Source organism: Antennarius striatus, chromosome 18 (genome assembly GCF_040054535.1).
Source record: "Antennarius striatus isolate MH-2024 chromosome 18, ASM4005453v1, whole genome shotgun sequence".
Classification (NCBI taxonomy): Eukaryota; Metazoa; Chordata; class Actinopteri; order Lophiiformes; family Antennariidae; genus Antennarius; species Antennarius striatus.
The window spans coordinates 14,392,799-14,413,078 of NC_090793.1; the positions used below are offsets into that span (position 1 = coordinate 14,392,799).

General features: G+C 39.4%; 1 protein-coding gene across 10 annotated transcripts in view; it reads right to left on the minus strand.

The window, feature by feature from the left end:
- Positions 1–20,280, minus strand: part of LOC137611737 (receptor-type tyrosine-protein phosphatase F-like) — a 174,710-nt gene that overhangs the window by 103,089 nt on the left and 51,341 nt on the right. For all 10 annotated transcript variants that reach the window (XM_068339798.1, XM_068339797.1, XM_068339796.1 and 7 more), the window contains exon 2: positions 6,558–6,733. In XM_068339798.1, coding sequence (XP_068195899.1) covers positions 6,558–6,657 — 100 coding nt within the window. In that variant the 5' untranslated portion in view covers positions 6,658–6,733. The remainder of the gene's footprint in view (positions 1–6,557; positions 6,734–20,280) is intronic.

The following is a 20,280-nucleotide window of genomic DNA, read 5'->3' on the forward strand; positions in this document are numbered from 1 at the left end:
TTTTAACACACATATCTCATTTATATTCTCGGATCTGTCACATAAGTTCATCCTACTGAGAGAGAGCAACACAGCTGTCATTGTGTAATGATGTACAGCAGTCCAGAGCCTCATCTACTTGTAGAAGTGCAAATCACACCATATTGCTCCCCACGCTGAGAAATACTAAACAAATACTTCACAAGGTGACACACAGTGGAAGTGCTTTTTTCATTTTGAGCAAATTGTCATCACTGTCCTCGGATTAAAGCTTCTGTGCGAACTTATTGTCACCTCACACATATGTATGTGTTAACAAAAACAAGGGCCTATCTGGGTGGAGTTTGCTGATTCCCCCATGTGTATAAGTTTTTGCTGGATGATCTGGTTTCCTTCCACTATCCACTCCCACTCGATGATGTCACCCCACACTGTGTTCACTCCTGATAACAAAGAAACCAAAGAAACTTGACAGTAGAAACAATAACCGTGGATGAGCCTTGTAAGCCTAATCAGAAGTTCTGTGAAATCACAAGAGCAATGCTATTCACCATAACCGGGATGCTGTGCTTAAGGCAAAAAGTCAAAACCTATAGAAGAAATGAAGGAAATGAAGGAAAACATCAAACTCTGAGTGTCTTTGTGGACCACAGAGACAAGCCCCCATTCAGGCCTTCTCAACATTTGTGAATTATTCAAGACAGGACAGAAGAACAAGAACACTAAGAGCAATTACCTTACACTCCTCTGTTCACAGAATGAGCAACATCAATGTAATGGCTTTCATATTCTCAAGCCAATTGAAGGCAAAGGAGGCAGCTCTCAGTCCAGTCAGTGAATGAATGACATTTTAAAACACGTACGCACGCACTCACGCGCGCACACACACACACACATACACACACACACACACACACACACACACACACACACACACACACACACACACACACACACACACACACACACACACACACACACACACACTCACACTCACAATCACTTTGTTTATGAGGATGTTTCTGGAAGCAGTCAAAAGTTGGAGGTTTTATACTATCTGTGGTATTTGAAAAGGCACCCAGCCTAAATCTTGTCAAAAGATAATTTACTACCTGTGGTTTCAAACTGTCTGGCTCCTTGAGATTCAACAAAAATACATAAATGTAGTCATTTTAGGATGATTGCATTCGGAAAAATGTAAAACTGTGCTTCTGCTAAAAAAAATTATAGCTGTAAAACAAAGATAACTATGTCATGGATTTTATGATTTCATTTTCTAAATTATGACAGCACAGTTTCTTGCTGACTGGAGACTTAAATCTTTATCTCAAAATAACCAATGTGCAGTCATGACATAGAACGAGACAAATGTAAAATGCAAAATCATACCATGTCTCCGTTAAAATGGAATTTCATGAAGTATGTGGCCCTGGCTAACAAGCCAATGCCTGCTTAAGTGTCTGCTGTGCTGCATAGCTCATCTGCATAACCCTGAGGGTACATCATCTGTGATATTCATTTTGTTCATTTCATGAAATGTTCTCATTTGCATGGTGATGAAACTTATTTTTTTTTCATTTTTATTTTGAAACTGTGAAGGGCGTGTGACTGCTGATTTCAAGGCATGTGTGGTTGGGTAGAGGAGTGTCATCTTGGGGACACTTGAATTCAAAAGAAAGTAAGAAGAGAAGAAACATCATTTTGAAAACAGCTTGAATATGAAGTAGAGAATTCAGTATGACACCACTTGAGTAGAAGTAGGAACTACCACGCAAGGTTGTTGTGGGTAAACAAAAAGAAATTTGTCTGACTGATGGGAGGCTTTGTTAATACAGCTGGTTAAATGCCAATGTCCACACTTGCTCAGACCATGTTATTAATACAATTCCCCACACAATTGATGGGAAGTGTAAGTTAAACACATTAAATGATCTCAGGAGGGGATGGGTTGGTGGCTTTGCTGATGTGATAGCTCCTCAGTTCTTCAGAGATCCTATTGTGGGGTGACCTCATCATCCATCACCACAAAACCCCTTGCGACCCTGCTAACCCCATTAATTTGTCACCCAAAGATCAGCCTTACCTTAGAGACCAAAAAAAGACCTTAGAAACCACAAAGAGCCCTTACTATTGTTCTCGTCATTTCAAACACAAGGCCATAAGCTATTAAGTAATGCAACACTACTAATGAAAGAGAAATTAACTTATGTTACAGCAGGGACATAGAACAACAAAAATATTCTGGCTTTAAGTGCCAACAGGCACTTTTTTGCATTCCCATATGATTTAGCAGATTTGAAAAGTGGAGGTGACTGCCCATGATATAGTTCTTACATGAAATCCAGCCATATTTTATGCTGTCGATGGGTTGTTTGGGTTGACTTAAAATACATCTCAGATGATGCTTCAAAAATAAACAACAGGTGTGCAGCAAGATGCCAGGTCCATACACTCTCTGCATTCACAATTAAATCTGACCATGGGTAAGATTGTGACCAAACAATAAGTGGTCATCATTTAATGCTTCAAATACACAGGACTTTTCTCAATCCAGAGTAAATCACATCAACTCTACAGCCGATCTGACAAAAATTTAATTAGACAAGCCCTAGATTAACTTGAATGTAATAATTATAGGAACCCACAATGACGTATCTTTTTTTAAAATATAAACATCTATTTCTTCTTCTTTCTTGTAATCCTGAGACGTTGACCAATCCCAGACATAATGAAGGGTTGAGGTCGACTCTAGTCTGTTATTGAGCTCCCTAATTAAACTCCTAATCTCACATCATTAACCTTGATTATCCTTTCCTTCCTCCATTCTGACATTGCTGCAATGTCCCACATAAACAACCTTCCAATGTGTCTCCACAATCTGGAAAATGTAATGTAATCCTCCAAAATTTCATTAGAGGATGCAGAGGTTTTTGTTTATTTCACATTTATATTTAATGCTTTCAGACTATATTTCATGAGGTCAGTTTTCCCTCTCTCAAATCCTTGGTTTCAGTGTGCCTGCACGTAGAATGTGTATGGACCACTGCTGTGTGATAACTACATTACTCCCCGAATGGCTTTCTAAGGTGGATACGCTTACTTTTAATTAATTAAAAAAGAATCAATTTCTATCCGTGACAGTTTTTGAGCTGGGTGACCATATGGTCACTTAAATTACAATCCAATTTTCAGCCCTCCAGCTCCCGTCTGGCAACCCATCTCTAAACCACTTCAGTTATGTCCATCACAGCAGTCAAGTGTAGGATTTTTAGGAACTGACCAATCAATCTATGGCACCTACCCAATTACTTAATTTTCTGAAATGAAATTCTGGTACGATATGCTATATGACCTGCTTTTGAAGAAATTTCTGTCTAAAGCCAAGGTTTTGTATTAACAGTTACTTTATGTAAAAGAAGCACAATGAATAAGATCATTTCTCAAGAGCCTCAAATACTGGTATTATATGTAGTAGCACAAATAATACACCTAAATATTATGTTACATTAGAATTGAGCTATTTATGGTTTCCTTGCAGTCATTCTGGAAAAGGAAGTGAAAAGAGATAGAAACACAAAGGCTGTAGACGCAGGCCGACCACACATGAAAAAGATTATAACATGAGAGGTACAGGAGGAGACACATATATCAAAAGCTTATTAAAGCCTATGAAATAACTCACAATGACAGCTCTACAAAAAGATAACCATTACATTTAAGTGCTGGGTATGTGTGACTTTGAGGCCGACCTTGTGGGCTGGTAACCTATTGTATACAGTGAGGTTGTATATGGAGCTGGTTGATTAGGGTAAGCTCCCCAGGGATAGATGCAGTGTCTGTGATCAGCACTCAGTGTAATCAGTGTTTTGTGTGGCAACTCAATGACGGTATAAGATGAATGATGTAACAGGGTTATAACAATGATCGTGCTTGTACAGGAGTCCTGGTAACACGGCACTGTAGAGAACAGTATGACAAGATCCACTTATATGTGGCCATTTTAAACTAGCAAACCTTGACATGTGAGCCCTTCGTATGTAAGGGAAGGCCTGACTGCTAAAATGTTTAAACTTGACGTTCTTTTCTTGCTTAAGTCTGTCATGGAGGAAGACAAGGACACTGCATGAGTCCATGTAATCAGAAACTTCCCAGGCACTCCGCCCGTTATATTTGTCTGGTGTCTGCCCTGTAATACAGGAAATCCAAACCAGAACTATAAAGTTCACATTACTAAGTTGTGTACAAATTACAGGCATGAAATGTGCACAACCCTGCCATTAGTGGCAGGTGTTATTTTTGACCCCTCGCTGTCTTATTTTAATTCTATGTCTGTTTGTTTTGCAGTCTTGGTAATTGTGGGTCTAGACTTTTTTCCATATGTGCTTATATTAAACTACAAACAACATCAGTTTTTCTTTAAGTTTCTTCAAGCTTAAACTCAATCTTTTTCAATATCATTTTGTGTTAGTTTTGGGTGTATCTTTAATGTAAACACTTATACTGGTTTTATAACAGACTGTTCGTCACATAATCATAATATATGTATCTTTTCTCATAGATAAGTATGATTACTGAAATTCAAGACCTAGGAAATCTGGTTTCATGTTCCTAGAGACAGAGAGAAAAATTTGTGTAAATTACTGTGAACTTCAAAGTACTTTTTACTGTGAACGTAGCGAGACTCAAGCTGGTTTACTGCATCTAGCTGTGTGCATATTTAAATATGGTATTGGGGTGGATTTTGGAGCGCCAACATGACCCACATACAATTGATAAACCAATGATTTTTTTTGTTTCTATTTTAATGGTTTGATAAATAAAAAATAGCAAAATATAGTTAAAAACAATGATCCCTATTAAGAAATAAATGACAGAAATGAAAAATTATTTGATTTGTCTGGAAGACCACATTATCCAGAAACCCAAATGTGTCCTATTTCCTAATCTGGTATATGCAGTCAAATGCAGCGAGAAATGCTCAGATGTATACATAGGGGAAACCAAACAACCATTCAGATTGCAAGCGCATCAGATTTCCTTCCATAACTGATTTTTAGGGATGACTGTTCACATTGTTTTTAGCAAGTGTCCAAATGCGATCTGGCTTTGTTCAGACTGGGCCACATTATCAGCCGAGCTGACAGGTTGCCGTAGTAATGATGTCGGGGCGGAGTCATCCTTCAGTGCACAGAAAGTGTGAGGTCATATACTGTAATTGCGATGGCCGCAACAACAACAACAATGCCGTACCTGAAGTTTTGTTACCTTAGCGTATTGGCAATATCACTGTCTGGTAGAGGTGGGGAAAACACACACACACCCGACATCGTAAATTTCTTCTAACGTATTTTACCGCTCCGTGATGCGCAACATCCTTATTTCTGGCGCCTCCCTCTCGAGTCGCAAATATGACGTTGCGGTCCGCCATATCCGATTGGAGTGTTGGGAGCTGTTCAGCCTACAGATGCCTCTGTCCCTATCCAACACGAAACTACCTCCCGAATGTGGTTTCAATCCGTCCCACAAAAATTTGATTGGGACTGTTCAGACTAAACACAAGATATGTGACATGAATCTGGATGGGCTAAAAATCGGATATAGGCGACTAGACTGAACTAGGCCTAAGATGAGAGGCAAAACGTCTTCAAGAAACTTTCTTGAAGTCCAGTGGATTGATTTAAACAGCTTTGGATAACCATGACCTGGATAACAACCTGCACAGACATCTTATTTCAGAAATTTCTGTTACATAATGAATTATTATTAATGTATACGTTCTTTAAAAAGTTGTGTCACTTCATATTACAATACAAAGGTTGGATGGGAAATATTGCTAACTTTTTGCATTCAGCATGAATTGACTTGGTTACAAGTTACTGCATCAGGGTATGGGTTCAGTGTAGTGCTCCGGTCAAAGTCTGATTCAGTCTGATCACATTACAGGCAGACAGAAAAGACAATGTTATCAGATCTCAAGAAAAAGGACAAAGATGTAAAGCATTTCTATAAGGTCAAGTTCACTCCAACTGCTGTGCAAAACTGTAGACACACCACAGGAGAAAACAATTGGAACACTGCTGAGTGTGACAAGGCAAAGGGTACAAAAACACACATCCCGGATCCACGTCTGAAAGGGCTTGCAGGCAAGATCAGCTGGAGGACTAGGAGGGGATGGGGTATAACTGAATTACAGTGACCCTTCCATAGCACTACAGGTGAGGTCATGTGTCAAATTAATTCTGTCTCTGACCCTTTCTTTGACAAAGTACTGCCCCTTGGCTGACCTGAAGATCCAAAGCTTAGCATTAGCAATATATTTTTGAGTGTCTTCGTACACCCAAAAAACTGTCATTTAGATTGACAACGAGTCAGACGCTGGTGTCCTATGCACTGCACATGAATTCTTTTTTAAAAAGAAAAAAGAAAAAAAAGAACTATGTTTCAGATGAACAGCAAATGAGATGGTGCATCTTAATTTACTCTCAAATAATTTGCTTCATGTGGCAAGTAGGTAGCTAAAATGCATTAGCATATTCAAAATGAATGGTAGGGCTTCTCAGATGAATAATATTACTTACTGTCAGCCAGAGAGGAGAACACCTGGCAGTTGAGTAGAAGCAGGACTAGCAACGCCCCTCTGGGCAGGAGGGGCACTGCCAGGTGAATATTAGACACCATGTTCCAAGTTGGCACTGCTCCCTCCTCAGTCCCCTCGCTAGACACGTCCCACTCTGGCAGGATCAAAGACTAACACCTGGGAGAGGAAACACGCACAGAAAAGGAGAACAGAACATTAGTATTCAAACTTGCTACATTTGCATATATTTGAACACTAACAGTATGGAAATATCAAACAAGAGGAAACAAAGGAGACACACATTTTGTAAGTATACTTGGTAAGATCTTGGTCCCGATGAACAAAGCACATAATATACCCACAACAATATCTTGCTCAAGGCAGAGGAACATATTAGTGGATGTAGTGAAAAGTAGCGCCACAGAGACATGGAGGGAAGATGTGGCAAGAACAAAGAGGAGGTCAGGGTGTAGGATTAACTCCTCAACTTTCTTCTCACAAGGGAAATTCAGTAAAAAAAATAAGAAAAAAAACCCTCAGAGGACCTCTAAACAGTACTCCCTGAGGACCACTGCCCACTTAATGTTCCCCTTTAAGAAATTGAAACAGTGTCTTCCAGATGGGTTCAAATCAGGCAAAGTGCACTGATCTCATGATATAACAACATGTATGAATAAATTAACAATACGCGTAAAACATGGTCAAAGGGAGACATGGTTGGTCCACAAAAGAGCAGCAGGTGTGCAAAAAATTAACCATGATCAACCAAGCAATTGGACAGACAGCACTAGTCGTTCATCTTAAATTGTGGGTGGAGACACGAAAACAAAGGCAGCCTCTCAAACTAAACCACACAAGCACCGATGCATTGCTCTTTGAAAAATTTGATTTAGTGTAGGAAATGACTAAGCCAACTGATAAGATTTAGATAAATGACCTATGAAGTTTGTTGTAGCCTGCAGTTTCAATGTCTCATGCCATTATAAACAAAGCAACTGTGTATCACCAGAAACTCAGCTAACTAAATTTCTTATCACTAGGCTCATGCCCATGGCCATCTGTAATGAGTAATCATAACTCTGTAAAGGAGGCCACAATATGGTGGGGATAGATATCTCTCCTTAAATTAATGCAGTATCTCCAGAGTATGTCAGAAGAAAGAACTAAACGAGAAAAGTTTAAAAAGATTTAAAGCAGGCCTACTTTTGTCTTCAAGGACAATAATTCTGTGCAGAGCTTTTACAAGAGGCTTGGAACGGAAATTCAAACTTTGAAAAATACTGCCTTGCTGATATTTGTGAAGAGAGAAGCATTAACAATGTGAAATAACTTGAGGCTTCCTGTTTGGCTAGTCAGCTTGAGTTTATTCAGTTCAGCTGAGAAAAAAAAAAGCATTTCAACTCTTAAGCCTGTGGGTGTGTTGGGTAAGCCATTACTCATGTGCCTGTTTCAATGTGTAGAAACAGTGGTTGCTGCTTTGACCCTCTTTGTGAAACAAAACTCAGAAACACTCTACAGAGCTTCTTTTCTTTCAACTGAGCACTGATAAACCTCCCTTGACACAACATTTGAAAAAGGTGAAAAAAGGCGTGACTGAGTACGGAAAGATGTCTGTAAAGATCCTCAGTCATCCAGGTCATCGTAGATCTCTGTGTTGGATAACATCAACTGGACTTGTTGGAAATGTTTGAAGACATTTTGTCTCATCAAAGAGGCTTCTTCAGTTCTGAATAGTTCTCGGGGGCAAAACATCTTCGAGCTTTTTCAACAAGTTAAGTTGACTTTATTCAACACAGATCTAAGTATGGAACGCATGCTTCTTGAAAACTGGTGTTTCACTTGTGCACATTTGCAAACAGATATCATTGGCAGCTTTCTCTTCATCACTTTTTGTCTCTCAGAGGAATGACCTCCAGGCTTTAATATCTAGCAAACCAATATTCAAATTCTACACACCTTGCTTCTCAGGAATTTGCTTGCACTGTGTGCAGGCAGCATCCCCGGCAGACTATAAAGTTTCAAGGTGTGATCATCTCAGCATCATCTCACCGCCTATATTACACCTGCATGTACATTTTTGATAAATGGTAGCTAAGGAAAGTTCCTAGAAAAGTATTTCCCTTGTGTCCAAACTATTAATGATTATGAGAAAGCAGTTTGTAGTTGGTGTGTTGAGTTTTAGCGTTCTGAAGAAGACAAAGAAACACAAAAAACTGTCTAGGATGCCAGAGAACTGGATCAGAACCCCACCACCACCACCATCATCATCACAATGCAAGACATTTAGGGCATATTTTTATTTCAAGTTACCCTTGCAAAATGAGTGTAACTCTCAACTCAAGTTTGTTGTCTCATAAATTTGTTTTGCCCTCATTTTTATGTATGCCAGCATTGCGTTGGTTCAGTGGGTAGAGAGAGTGAGTGAGTGAGGCTGATAGAGTTGGCTATTCCTTGTGCTCAAACCCTTGGCAGTGGAGGGATATCTTTTACAACAGATGCCAGAGAAAGGCAGATGCTTTTCATCTTCAATGTGACAAATTCCTGGAGCGAGGGTTATTCTTTATTTATTTATATACTTATTATCCCAGTGTGGCTTGGTGCCTCCCAGCAGCACACAAATACTATGGGACAAACACTTGCCACTATCTGCTGTTTGTGCTATGGTGGTAGTTCTACTGAGAGGACAAGGGACCAACGTGGTAGAAATGGGGAAGTGTGATCAACAATAGAAGAAAGTTGCTCAGCACAGTAAGACTTTCTTATACAAGGACAGAGGGAAAGTGAAAAACAGCCAGAACCCAAATGGTTGAATGTCTGTCGTTATGAGATTGGATGTGAATCGTTCTGTCTTAGTACTGACTTCATGGTGCAGCCTGATAAGAACATGAGGAAAATGTGTGTGACAGAGGACTAGTTTATACAACATAATTATGGTTTAAAGGATCATCCAAATTACTTCACCAGAAATTGAGATTAAAAAGCAATAATCATATAATAGGTCAGGATGAATTCAGGAGCATATCTGTTTTATAGCAAGGATAGATTGTCTAAAATAATACAACTTGTAACTACGCATAATACAACACTGTTTCATTTAAAACATTTAGGTTGAAGAACAAAGATATCCCTACACTTGGAAAAATATCTCAATTGTGAAAAGCAGCATGAAAAAACTAATAAACAAAAAAAACATACAAAGGATAAAATAAATCCAATCCTTGACAAAAAGTGTGGGTATAATAGTTTGATCTCAGGAAAGAAAAAATGTTTCTATCTAAATGCAAGCATGAAAAAAAAACCTCACGTCCTTATTTGTATGTACCTCATATTGTACAAAATAAATTAAGGTTATTAGAGTGAGTGATGTGGAATTTATCTGTGAAATTTTTAAAAAACAGAAAGCATCTTGACAAAATAAACATTTCCAGTATGATACTTCTTTGAGCTGTCTCATCTATGAGTTGCATCGAAATACGCCAAATGCAAGAATCAGACCACAGCTAATGAGTATTAAATATGAAATAGTAGTTCATAAACTCAAGAACAACAGTGTGACAGTATGGCAAATTTAGGATTAGGTAATTATTACCTAGATGTTACTTGTCACATCCATTTGATCAGAGACAATGGTTTTTTAGAGTGCATCTCTCATCTTATTGTTATTAATAGTATTATTGCAGTTGTGTGACAGTGTTAGTAATGTATCCAGAATAATAAGATGACAATTGACATAGAACCATAAGTTACAAACTAAAAATTTCCAGATATTTTTGGCACATCTCCGGTACATGGGAGACATATGAAGACAAATATGTATACATCATGTTTTGGAATAATACTGTGAAAACTAAGTCTGAATAATGGATAAGTGGACAGATGGGAACTACTCTATTCTTCTAAGTCTTGCCACATTGTTGGTAATGTGGGATAATAAATGAAAGCTTCTAGCTCCAAAGCCTGGTTGGGTTATGGTAAGGTACGTCCATGCATTGCTCTAGCTCTTGCTAAATCACTTCACATTTTACATGTACTCATGTGAGGTGATTAATCAAGGTGAAACACTTGCTAGAGTCTAGCATTGAATTTCTTAGGATAGGATCATGTATTTTACTTTGTTGATAGAGGCCTCAATCAGGACAAAATATTATCTTATTGCAAAGACACCATGAGAGAGAACAGAAGGTTATGAAAATAATATTTACATTTAAATAACCTCAATCCCAATAAAGCTGCCACTCATTTAAAGAGCTCTGGAGTCGTTAATGTCTGTGGAGATTTGAGTAATTCAGAGCAAGCCACGCTATATACAGAGTGTATGCTGTATTGTAGGATGCTAACTAAGAGGTTTAGGGACGTAATTAAGAGAACAGTGTGATATGAGCATCTAAAAGAGCAAGCAGTGAAGGACATAAAAAACTTCACAGTGCTTCACAGAGATGAGTATAGAAAATACACATCAAACCTGTTTGGCATTCACATCAACTGCCGCTTATCCTAGGTCTGGCTTCTAATATGTGGGTGCCTGCATGACAAGGGAGTGGCCAACCACAGAATATAGAACTGATTGTCTACAGACAATGTGAGAGCCAGCTGTGCATACAGAAAGGGTCTGGGTAAACACTGCTATTACTCTGACTACCAGTAGTGCGTCTCCTCTTCATCCTTTCCATCACCCCTACTCCTGCTTTCTGTCTTTTTCCATTTCTGTAAAGTGCATCATCTGTAGAGCTGGGAAGTAGGACAGTTGAGATATGACCGTAAGAGTAACTATGTTAAGTTAAACTAAGACAAGCCAGGTTTGTGTTGGAAGCGCTTTAAACAATATGCATTTGAATACCTGCATCTCTTCCATTGATAAGTGTTCCGTGGATTGCACGGCTCACCCTCACAAGTCTGCACTTCTTCTTACCTTGGCAGCAAACACAGCACAAAACCAAGAAAGTCACTTAAAACTAAAGGAAACCTGCTTGAATGTCTTTTTTACTGGGCCATGACAATATCCTGAATTGCATTGAAATTCACCTAACAAGGGTAATGTTCTGTGACCTATTGTGTTTTACAGCACTATTCTTGCAAGCTGATTCTTTCGACTTGTTAATACAATTGGGAGACCTAAAGACGCTAATAGCAAATCAATTACCTGAACTTGAACTTTATAAACTACAGAATATAAAGATGACCTAAGTCTGTGTAGGTTCTCAGTTATCCAGGTCATGGTTATCCAAAGCTGTTTAAGTCAATCCACTGGACGTTGAGAAAGTTCTTGAAGAAGTTCCGTCTCTCATCCAAGACTTCTTCAGTTCTGAACTGAAGAAGTCTCTCTATTGCACATCAATCTGGGAATGAAAAATTACATGTATTACACTGATATGTACTACATGGACAAGAAGAGACGGAGCAGAGTGGCACTTCCATTTGAATTTATTGGAGAGCAATTATTGGCATTGTCGAGCTGCCGAGCAGGGAGAAAATGGCTTGTGCAACAAAGTGCTGGGTAAAGGGCCCACAATAAATCAAAATGCAGGCTCAATGTAAAACAGACATTTATCAAATAAAAGTAATTCTGTCTATAACTGGTACAATCGAGCGGATAAAACAGTTCTCTGTGAAAAAGCACCAACCTTAGGAGTAGTTGTTTCAGAATTCAAACAAGTTAGACTTGAAATTTTAAAAGGGATATTCGTAAAAACGGAGAGCCAACTGAAAACAATATTCCTTAACAGGTCTTGCAAAGACACAGCAGGAAGGCTTTTTTTTTTGACTATTCTATTCGATTGGCTTATCTTGTGGAAAACTTCAATCTCCCTCTCTCTCTTACTTCCTCTCTCTCTCTCTCTCTCTCCGTCTCTCTCTCTCTCTCTGTCTCTCTCTCTCTGTCTCTCTCTCTCGCTCTCTCTCTAAATATTAGACTTAAAACCATTTATAGATATGACGAAACAAGTGCCGCCATATCTGATTATTGTACTGCAGTTTCCCATTGTGCCACAATCCCCGCCAAGCAGCACTGCTGCATATGTGCATCTCCACCACTCAACTCAGCACGTCACACATCGTACCTTGAATACTGTTTATCATAGACAATAGAGCAATGGCTAGTGAAGCTAGTAGTAGTGGTGGTGAAAATCTCTCTAATGACAACTCTGCCTCTCACCAACTATAATTCCCTCCTCCTCCTCTTCCTCTTTTGCTCTCAAGGTAAGTTACATGCTGCATGCTACAGTATCATAAAGTGGAACGTCAACATCAACAGCTGATTCTGGCTGTTGATGTTTTTGAATGCTTTTTATTTCGGTCCAAAATAATTTGAAAAAAATCACATTATTTATAACATTATTGATCAGTCAGTAACCAAAAAAGGAATAGGCTGAAGCCCTCAAGTTAATTTTTGCCTATGCTTTACAATAACAATTAAACATCAGTACTAACAAACTATTGTGAAAAACATGCTAGCTTAAACTAACAAGTCAAATTTTATTATAAGCATCAGTACTATTACACAATTACAAAAGACATGATGGTTTAAACTAAAATAGCAGATTTCATTATAACCTATAATAATTTCAGATTTTAAAGTCTTATAGAATTACACTTCTTGATTAGGCTTTTTATATTTGTGGATTTAAATGCATTTTTTGTTGTACATAAATTCTACGGCAGGGGTTTAAGCAATCAAAGCTTTACGTTCACTTAAGACAGTCTGAAAATTAAGTATACTTGGCCTCTTTCAAACACCGAAAGTTTTTATGTAGGGATTTTCTCAGAATTTAGAAAGATCTACAGATCATTGTACAAATAAATTACCAAATAACTAGTGATTCTTTACCATGACCAAACATTAGAGTTGCTGCTGAGACACATTCTACGCAGCAGATGTGCTTGTATATCAAAAAGAAATTCACACTGTTAACTGAGAAAAATAGGCGAGACGTCACCACTTGACGGTTTGCTTGTGGACAGATGGTGCCATAAAATGACTAGGCAGCACAGAAGGCTTGCACCTCCCCCCCACACACAAACACACATACACACACCAAACAGAAGACTTCAGCACCCCCACCGCCTGAGCAGAAAGCTTTGTGTCCTCCAGTAAAAGACAAATAAAGTGAAGGCATGTGAGCACAAAGACTAGCAACTCCAGAGCTTTATGGATAATAGGCAGCAGTAGCTCAGTCCACTAGGGCTTTGGGCAAGGGTTCACGGTCCATGTGGACCAAAAAGTTTGGAGCGTGAATTGGTAGTGGAGAGTTCACCGCCTGAGCACTTGAGCAAGAACCTGTCCCCTTACAAGTTATTCATTGGGACGCAGCTGCTGCCCACCACTGTACCGCATTACATGCCTACATGCTTACAGGTCCCTTCTGTACGTGTGTGTGTGTGTGTGTGTGTGTGTGTGTGTGTGTGTGTGTGTGTGTGTGTGTGTGTATTTACGTGCACACACATACACCCACACTAGCATACACATATGCGCGCGCACACACAAACACACACACACACACACACACACACACACACACACACACACACACACACACACGTACAGACGTGAAAAAATATTATTTAAGTACATTTCTTCTTTCTTCTTTCAATAGCTGACTAGGCTCAAGCTCATATATTGATATGATTTTAATGAACCAGAAAGAGCTAAAATATTACAAAACCTAAGTGTTTTAGATCTATTGTTGGAATTGTCATTTTAGCTGCACGTTTTCTTTCTAGTATTGCTTTAAAAAAGCCTTCCCTTTCACTTTGAGTTGCACATTACCACCTGTAAAGTCATTGTTTTATTTAGGTGAGGATACTTGGCCTTACTGTATAACACCTTATATAGAGGCTTTTGAAAGCTTCATATTACTAAGCAGGTGTTTCTATTGTTCTAAGTCAAGTACCTCTAGTTGGTCAGTGCTTATAGTAGGGGGTATTGTAAATCAGCTTGGTGTCAGACCAGATTAGTGACTGTAATGGGCTAGAGTGAAGTTGCATGGTCGACAGGGACCATCCATGGTACTTCTTGAAAACCAAGCTGTGGGCTGTACACTCAATGACAACTGTAAATTGATTCAAGTGTTTGTTACAATACTTTGCAATAAGGTATGAGTAGATGAAGATGTGCACTGACAGTGACAGAGAAATTACTACAAGCTTCTCACTCCATTAATATGTGTAGCCATTGGAGAGAATGCAACTCAATCAGCAAAACTGCTTTGAGGTAATATTGGATTATCATTAAGTGATGTGATCAACGGCTAAGATTTACCAGGTGTTAAGTTTGCCACATCACCAAAAAATGCTTTCTCTAGGAGATTGATACTGTACAACCTGACTTTGCACACGTGTTTACAGTTCTGCAGATATTAGAAGTCACCTAATGTAGCAAACTGGTTGTGAAAGGGTTTAAGCCAGATTCCTCACTCAGTGTCATTCACCTGCTCATGGGCCCTGAGTAGATGGACTGTGCTTGTCCAACTGCCAGCATGAAAGCAGCCTCTTATTTCTTTTCACCCTTTATGAGTAACTAATTCTAAGGAAGCATTATGCCAGCAACAATATTCCGACACTTCAATGTCTTCACAGAACCTGAATTTGCAACTCTACTTAACTACAGAGCGTTTTTATTTCACCTTGCAAGCAAGTGTAAATGACACAGGGAAACAATCCTCTAAGGTCCAAGGTCCAGACAACTAAACCCACTGTTGACATAGGGAAGGGTTAGACAAACTCAGAAAAGGCGAAGAAAAGCACTTTATGTATAATCAAGCATTGGTGGTTGGAAACAAAAACACTGAGTCTCATGTCTGAGACAAAGCATAAAGGCCCAATTGTGTTCCATCTTAAGATGCATACGGATAAAGCTTTCCATGCATTAATTTAATGTAGGGAATTATGTGACATCATGGGTATGGACGACATGTGGCAATACTGAATGGTTGGGGGTAAGACACAACAAGTATATGGAAACAACAAAGAAAAAGAAAACAAGTGAAAATGTGTAAAAACAGTGTCCTCATACCTCAATGAACTTAGCAGCCTCGTTGACCACAGTTGAGCATTTGGTCTTATCTTACACTGCTTGTTTGCTTAAATACTTTAATTATCACAACAGTTTCTCAAAGTCACCATACTTTTTGTTGATATGGATACATCAATGACATTGTGAAAGACATGAAAGTATGCGGCCATTAACAGACATAAGTACAAACCATGAGAGTCCATTTCCAAAAAAGAACCCCTTGATGAGGAATGCATATGCAGAATGGAAAAAACACATCTGCTATTCTACCAAGACTCTTGGTCTACCTAAAACAGTTAAGTTCAAACAGATTTTACATGAGATAGCTACCATTTCAAATGTGTGGAAAAAGAGGATTCCCATAGCTAATCCAACTTTTTCCTTCCTTTCATTCAGGGCTCGAAATTAACTTTTTTTCTTGGTAGCACTGGTGCTCCAAAATTTAGAAGTTAGTAGCACCAGCAAAGACTTTAAGAGCACCTACCCAAAAACAAGGCAGTGACGGAATGATAGAGAGTCGCACTGATAAAAATTTGGGTGCATATGCGACCAAAATGGCTGCAATTTCGAGCCCTGCATCCATTACATGCAACATTCTCTCAGCCACAGAATTAGCTTCTCAGAATCCACTGTGTTTTTGTCAACCCCTTTCTCACTGTCCCTTTTTCTTTCTTCTCTTACCCTTCCTGGCCATGCTTCCATCTCCATGTCTGAGTCTACTGGAGCAGATTGATCATATATCCTCTCTGCTCTCCAGAGGCCCGGGGATTTAAAATGTAGAAGAGATGAGACAAAAGAGACAGATACCAGTTCATAAAGGGCAAGAGGAGGAGGGGCTTTCAGCTATGATCACATTCATCAAAGAAGTACAGTATGCTTAAAACTAAGACTCAAATAATACACCACAAAGATTTAGAAATTTCCCACCAGGCGTGACAGTCCTGACTGAATGTCTAAGCCCAAAAAAATTATTGACAAATCCATCCATTCATTTTCTTCCGCTTTATCTGCCGCTGAGGGTCACGGGGAGCTGGAGCCTATCCCAGCTGGCATAGGGCATGAGGCGGATTACAATGTGGGTACAGCGCCAGTGTGCCACGGAGCCACACACAAAGACTGACAACCACGCACACACACACACTTACTCCTAAGGCAGTGGTTCTTGACCTGGGTTCGATCGAACCCTAGGGGTTCGATGAGTCGGTCTCAGGGGTTCGGCGGAGACGGAGGTCAAGACAAAACACCCAACACGATGTGTTGGGTGTTTTTGCCGAAAATACACGAATCACTGTGTACGTTTGACACATTGTGTCAATTTGTGATGACACGCTCCCTTAGCTATCATTGGCTGTAGGTGATCATAATACATCGATTAGCCTACCTGTGCTACATGGGATTTTGCACACTCAGTAGTCGATTTATGCCTGTCATGATGGTACTTCATGTGATTACTTTCTTAATATTTTAATTCATAGTAACTATGTTTAGCAAAAAAAGAAAGTGGTCGAATGAATATGTCCAATGTAAATTTACATGTACTGTATAACGGAACCGTGATGGGAGTCAGCATTCTGCATGATTTGCAATGTCAAGTTGAGCAACTCTAGTCTAGCACTGGCAAAAATAAAGGAACACTTCCTTAAGCTGCATGGAAAACAAAAGACTTTGCTGTGAAAATGACATAAGAGTAACACTTGCCAAGGTGAAGCCACGCATATCTGAACTGGTCTCTCAATAACAACAGCAGAAGTCACACTGATTTGCGGGTAGGTAATTTAATGTGAGTTCATGTACTGTCTTGGTTTTGTTCTTTGAAAAAGGTGACTTTAATGCACAATTCATTAAATACACCAGTAAAACATATACTTATGTCTTAAATTTAAAAAAAAAATTCTAAAGAAGGGTTCGGTGAGTGAGCATACGAAACTGGCATTGTTCGGTACCTCCAACAAGGTTAAGAACCACTGTCCTAAGGGCAATTTGGGACCGGCCAATTAACATGAAGCGCATGTTTTTGGAGGTGGGAGGAAGCCAGAGATCCCGGAGACAACCCAAGCAGACACGGAGAGAACATACAAACTCCGCACAGAGCGAGGACTTGAACCCAGACCCGCCGTGTTGTGCGGCGACAGTGCTACCCACTGCGCCACCGTGCCTCCCTTTATTGTCAAATAATGAGTATAAAAAAATTGTTCTATGGTAACAGCAACATAAGTTTAAATTTCATCAAATTTGAGAAAAGAAAGTAAGAAAACAAGTCAGCATCATCATCAGCCAATTATCAACTGTATAAAGGAAAATTTATGAGGTGTGACTTTTTAAAAAAAAAAAAAATCGCACATCAAAGGTTTTGTCTTTAAGTAACTTTGACCAGAGATGTGGATTTAGAATCTCTGTCTTCCACATCTCACCTCAGACCACCTTAAGGATAATTAGAGTATCTGGACAATGTATCTGTCACGTGGGAAAAGATTCTGCTTCAACCTCCATCTCTTCGTGGCAGTTTGACAGCCAAGAAGAGTGAAGAACAACAGACAGATGAGGTCATGAACAGTACAATGGATTGCCAGCTGACAAGCAAGGTCCATTATATTGACAGGCCGGTGCCACAACACAATGACCTGCACTCCACCAACGTCCTCATTACTACCAATGAATTTCTCACTGGGACCAATCTCTCTTGCACTCTTCCCCTTCGTGCTCTCACTTGCTTATATCATTTTTTGCCTGGGCAAAGCATAATGCTGAATTTCCCTCTGTCAATCCTGTGGAAGTGTTTAAAAACAGGCCAAAGTTAGACCTAAGCCTCAAAACTTAACCTCATGTACTCGGCACTAAGCTGAAGAGAGAGAACAGAGATGACATAGGCTAATACACTGTTCCTGAGAGCAATTTTCTCGAGAAAAGTACAGCCTAATGTGCATTTAAACCTGTGCAATCTTGAAGAAATTTGAAATAAGTTTTTTTTGCCTTTTCTCCTTAGGTCCTTCTGCTCCCATCGTCCGTCTGTCTGTCTCTCACAATCTTTGTAGTTACTCTGAAATCAGTAATCCTTGCGAGACTTATTTACTCTCTCTATACTACCCTACCCCCCTACCCCCATCCCCACTTCATGGTACAGCTGCAGATAGGATTTACCTGCACCTGAGACAGCCTCCAGACTATCAATTACCACCAGTACAGAGTCACTGTTCGACAGCTTGACTAACAAGCCACACACACACACACACACACACACACACACACACACACACACACACACACACACACACACACACACACACACACACACACACTCACTGAGATCCTTTATGCACATAGTTACAGAAATTCCGAGTTGATTGTGTGTCAAAGGATTTTACTGACTAGTCAAATATTTGAAAGTATAAAAATCCACTGGAGACGAAGTAAATGCATCCATTCAGGCAAACTGGTGAAGAACAGGTATTCCATGAGATTACAGCAATATGAAACTAACAATGGCAAACCATATGTCTTCTAAAAATAAGTACATATCTCAAGAAAAAAAAAAATCTGGTTTTGTTAAATTCAGAAATTCTAATTACACATTCAGAAATTACTTAACCTAGTATAAAAGCCAAGCCAGATCTAACCTTACTCTTTGACTCATCAGTATATTATTCTGTTGTTAAAGAATCTGTAAAAGTGCTACTTTCATATAATTACAAAGTAAAAACAAAACAAGGACAAACACATACTGTACTTGTTGCAGGCCATTGTTGTAGCTAGTGTTAGTGTTATTTAACTGGTGTACAATGTACTGAAAAGCATTTTTTTCTTGACATCTCACTCTGACAGCGATTAGAATGAACACCAGGCCATTACACATTCAGAAAGACAGACAGGGACAGGACATGTCACTCATTGCTGCAAATCCACCCTGATTCTTGGAGTACCTCTGTCAGGTCAACAAATGAAAAGCCATCAGAGCCAATGTTGCAGTCATTGGGTTTAAATCATTCCATGGACTGCTTAAATGTTATCCTGACAGGTGCGACAGGTAAAAGTGCTGAGCATGTTTGGGCTTGTGGAGTCAGTTTTTATTCCTGAGTTTAGCACTCTGTTGATACACCAGGTATGTTCAACCAGAAACCAAAATGTGGGGCAGGGGTCCCCAACCATTTTTTTGCCTCTTGAACTGGTTTAATATCAGACAATATTTTCACAGACCTACCTTTAAGACGTGCCAGATAAATAGAGCAAAATAAGATGATGCGACTATCATAAAAACTGATATTTTGCAGTTTTTCTTTCTTTAAAGTCCTAGATTATTCCTCTGTCTCCTCACTGGCTCATTTACCCTGCACAAAGAAACGTTCATTTCGCTTGCTTGGGAGTTTCAATTTGGTGGTAATGTACTCCGTGTTACCGACCGGAGCAGCCCCTTTAAGAAGGTAGCCATGTGACTGAGGCAAGCACCTTGACAGGCGTCAAGAGTGAGTCAGACAAATGCAGTGGAGAGAATCTGGTAATTTCCCAAAACAAAACATTTCAGATATAAATAAAATAAAATAAAATATTGGAGACATGAGGGCAGTTGGTGTTAAAGAGAAAGATGCAGAAGATAGGCTGACATGAAAAAGGATGACACGCTGTGGCGATATATCCTCTATGTGCGGCCCGGGACCAACTGACCCACAGACCGGTACTGGTCTGCAGCCCAGAGGTTGGGGACCACTGTTGTAGGGGACATGTG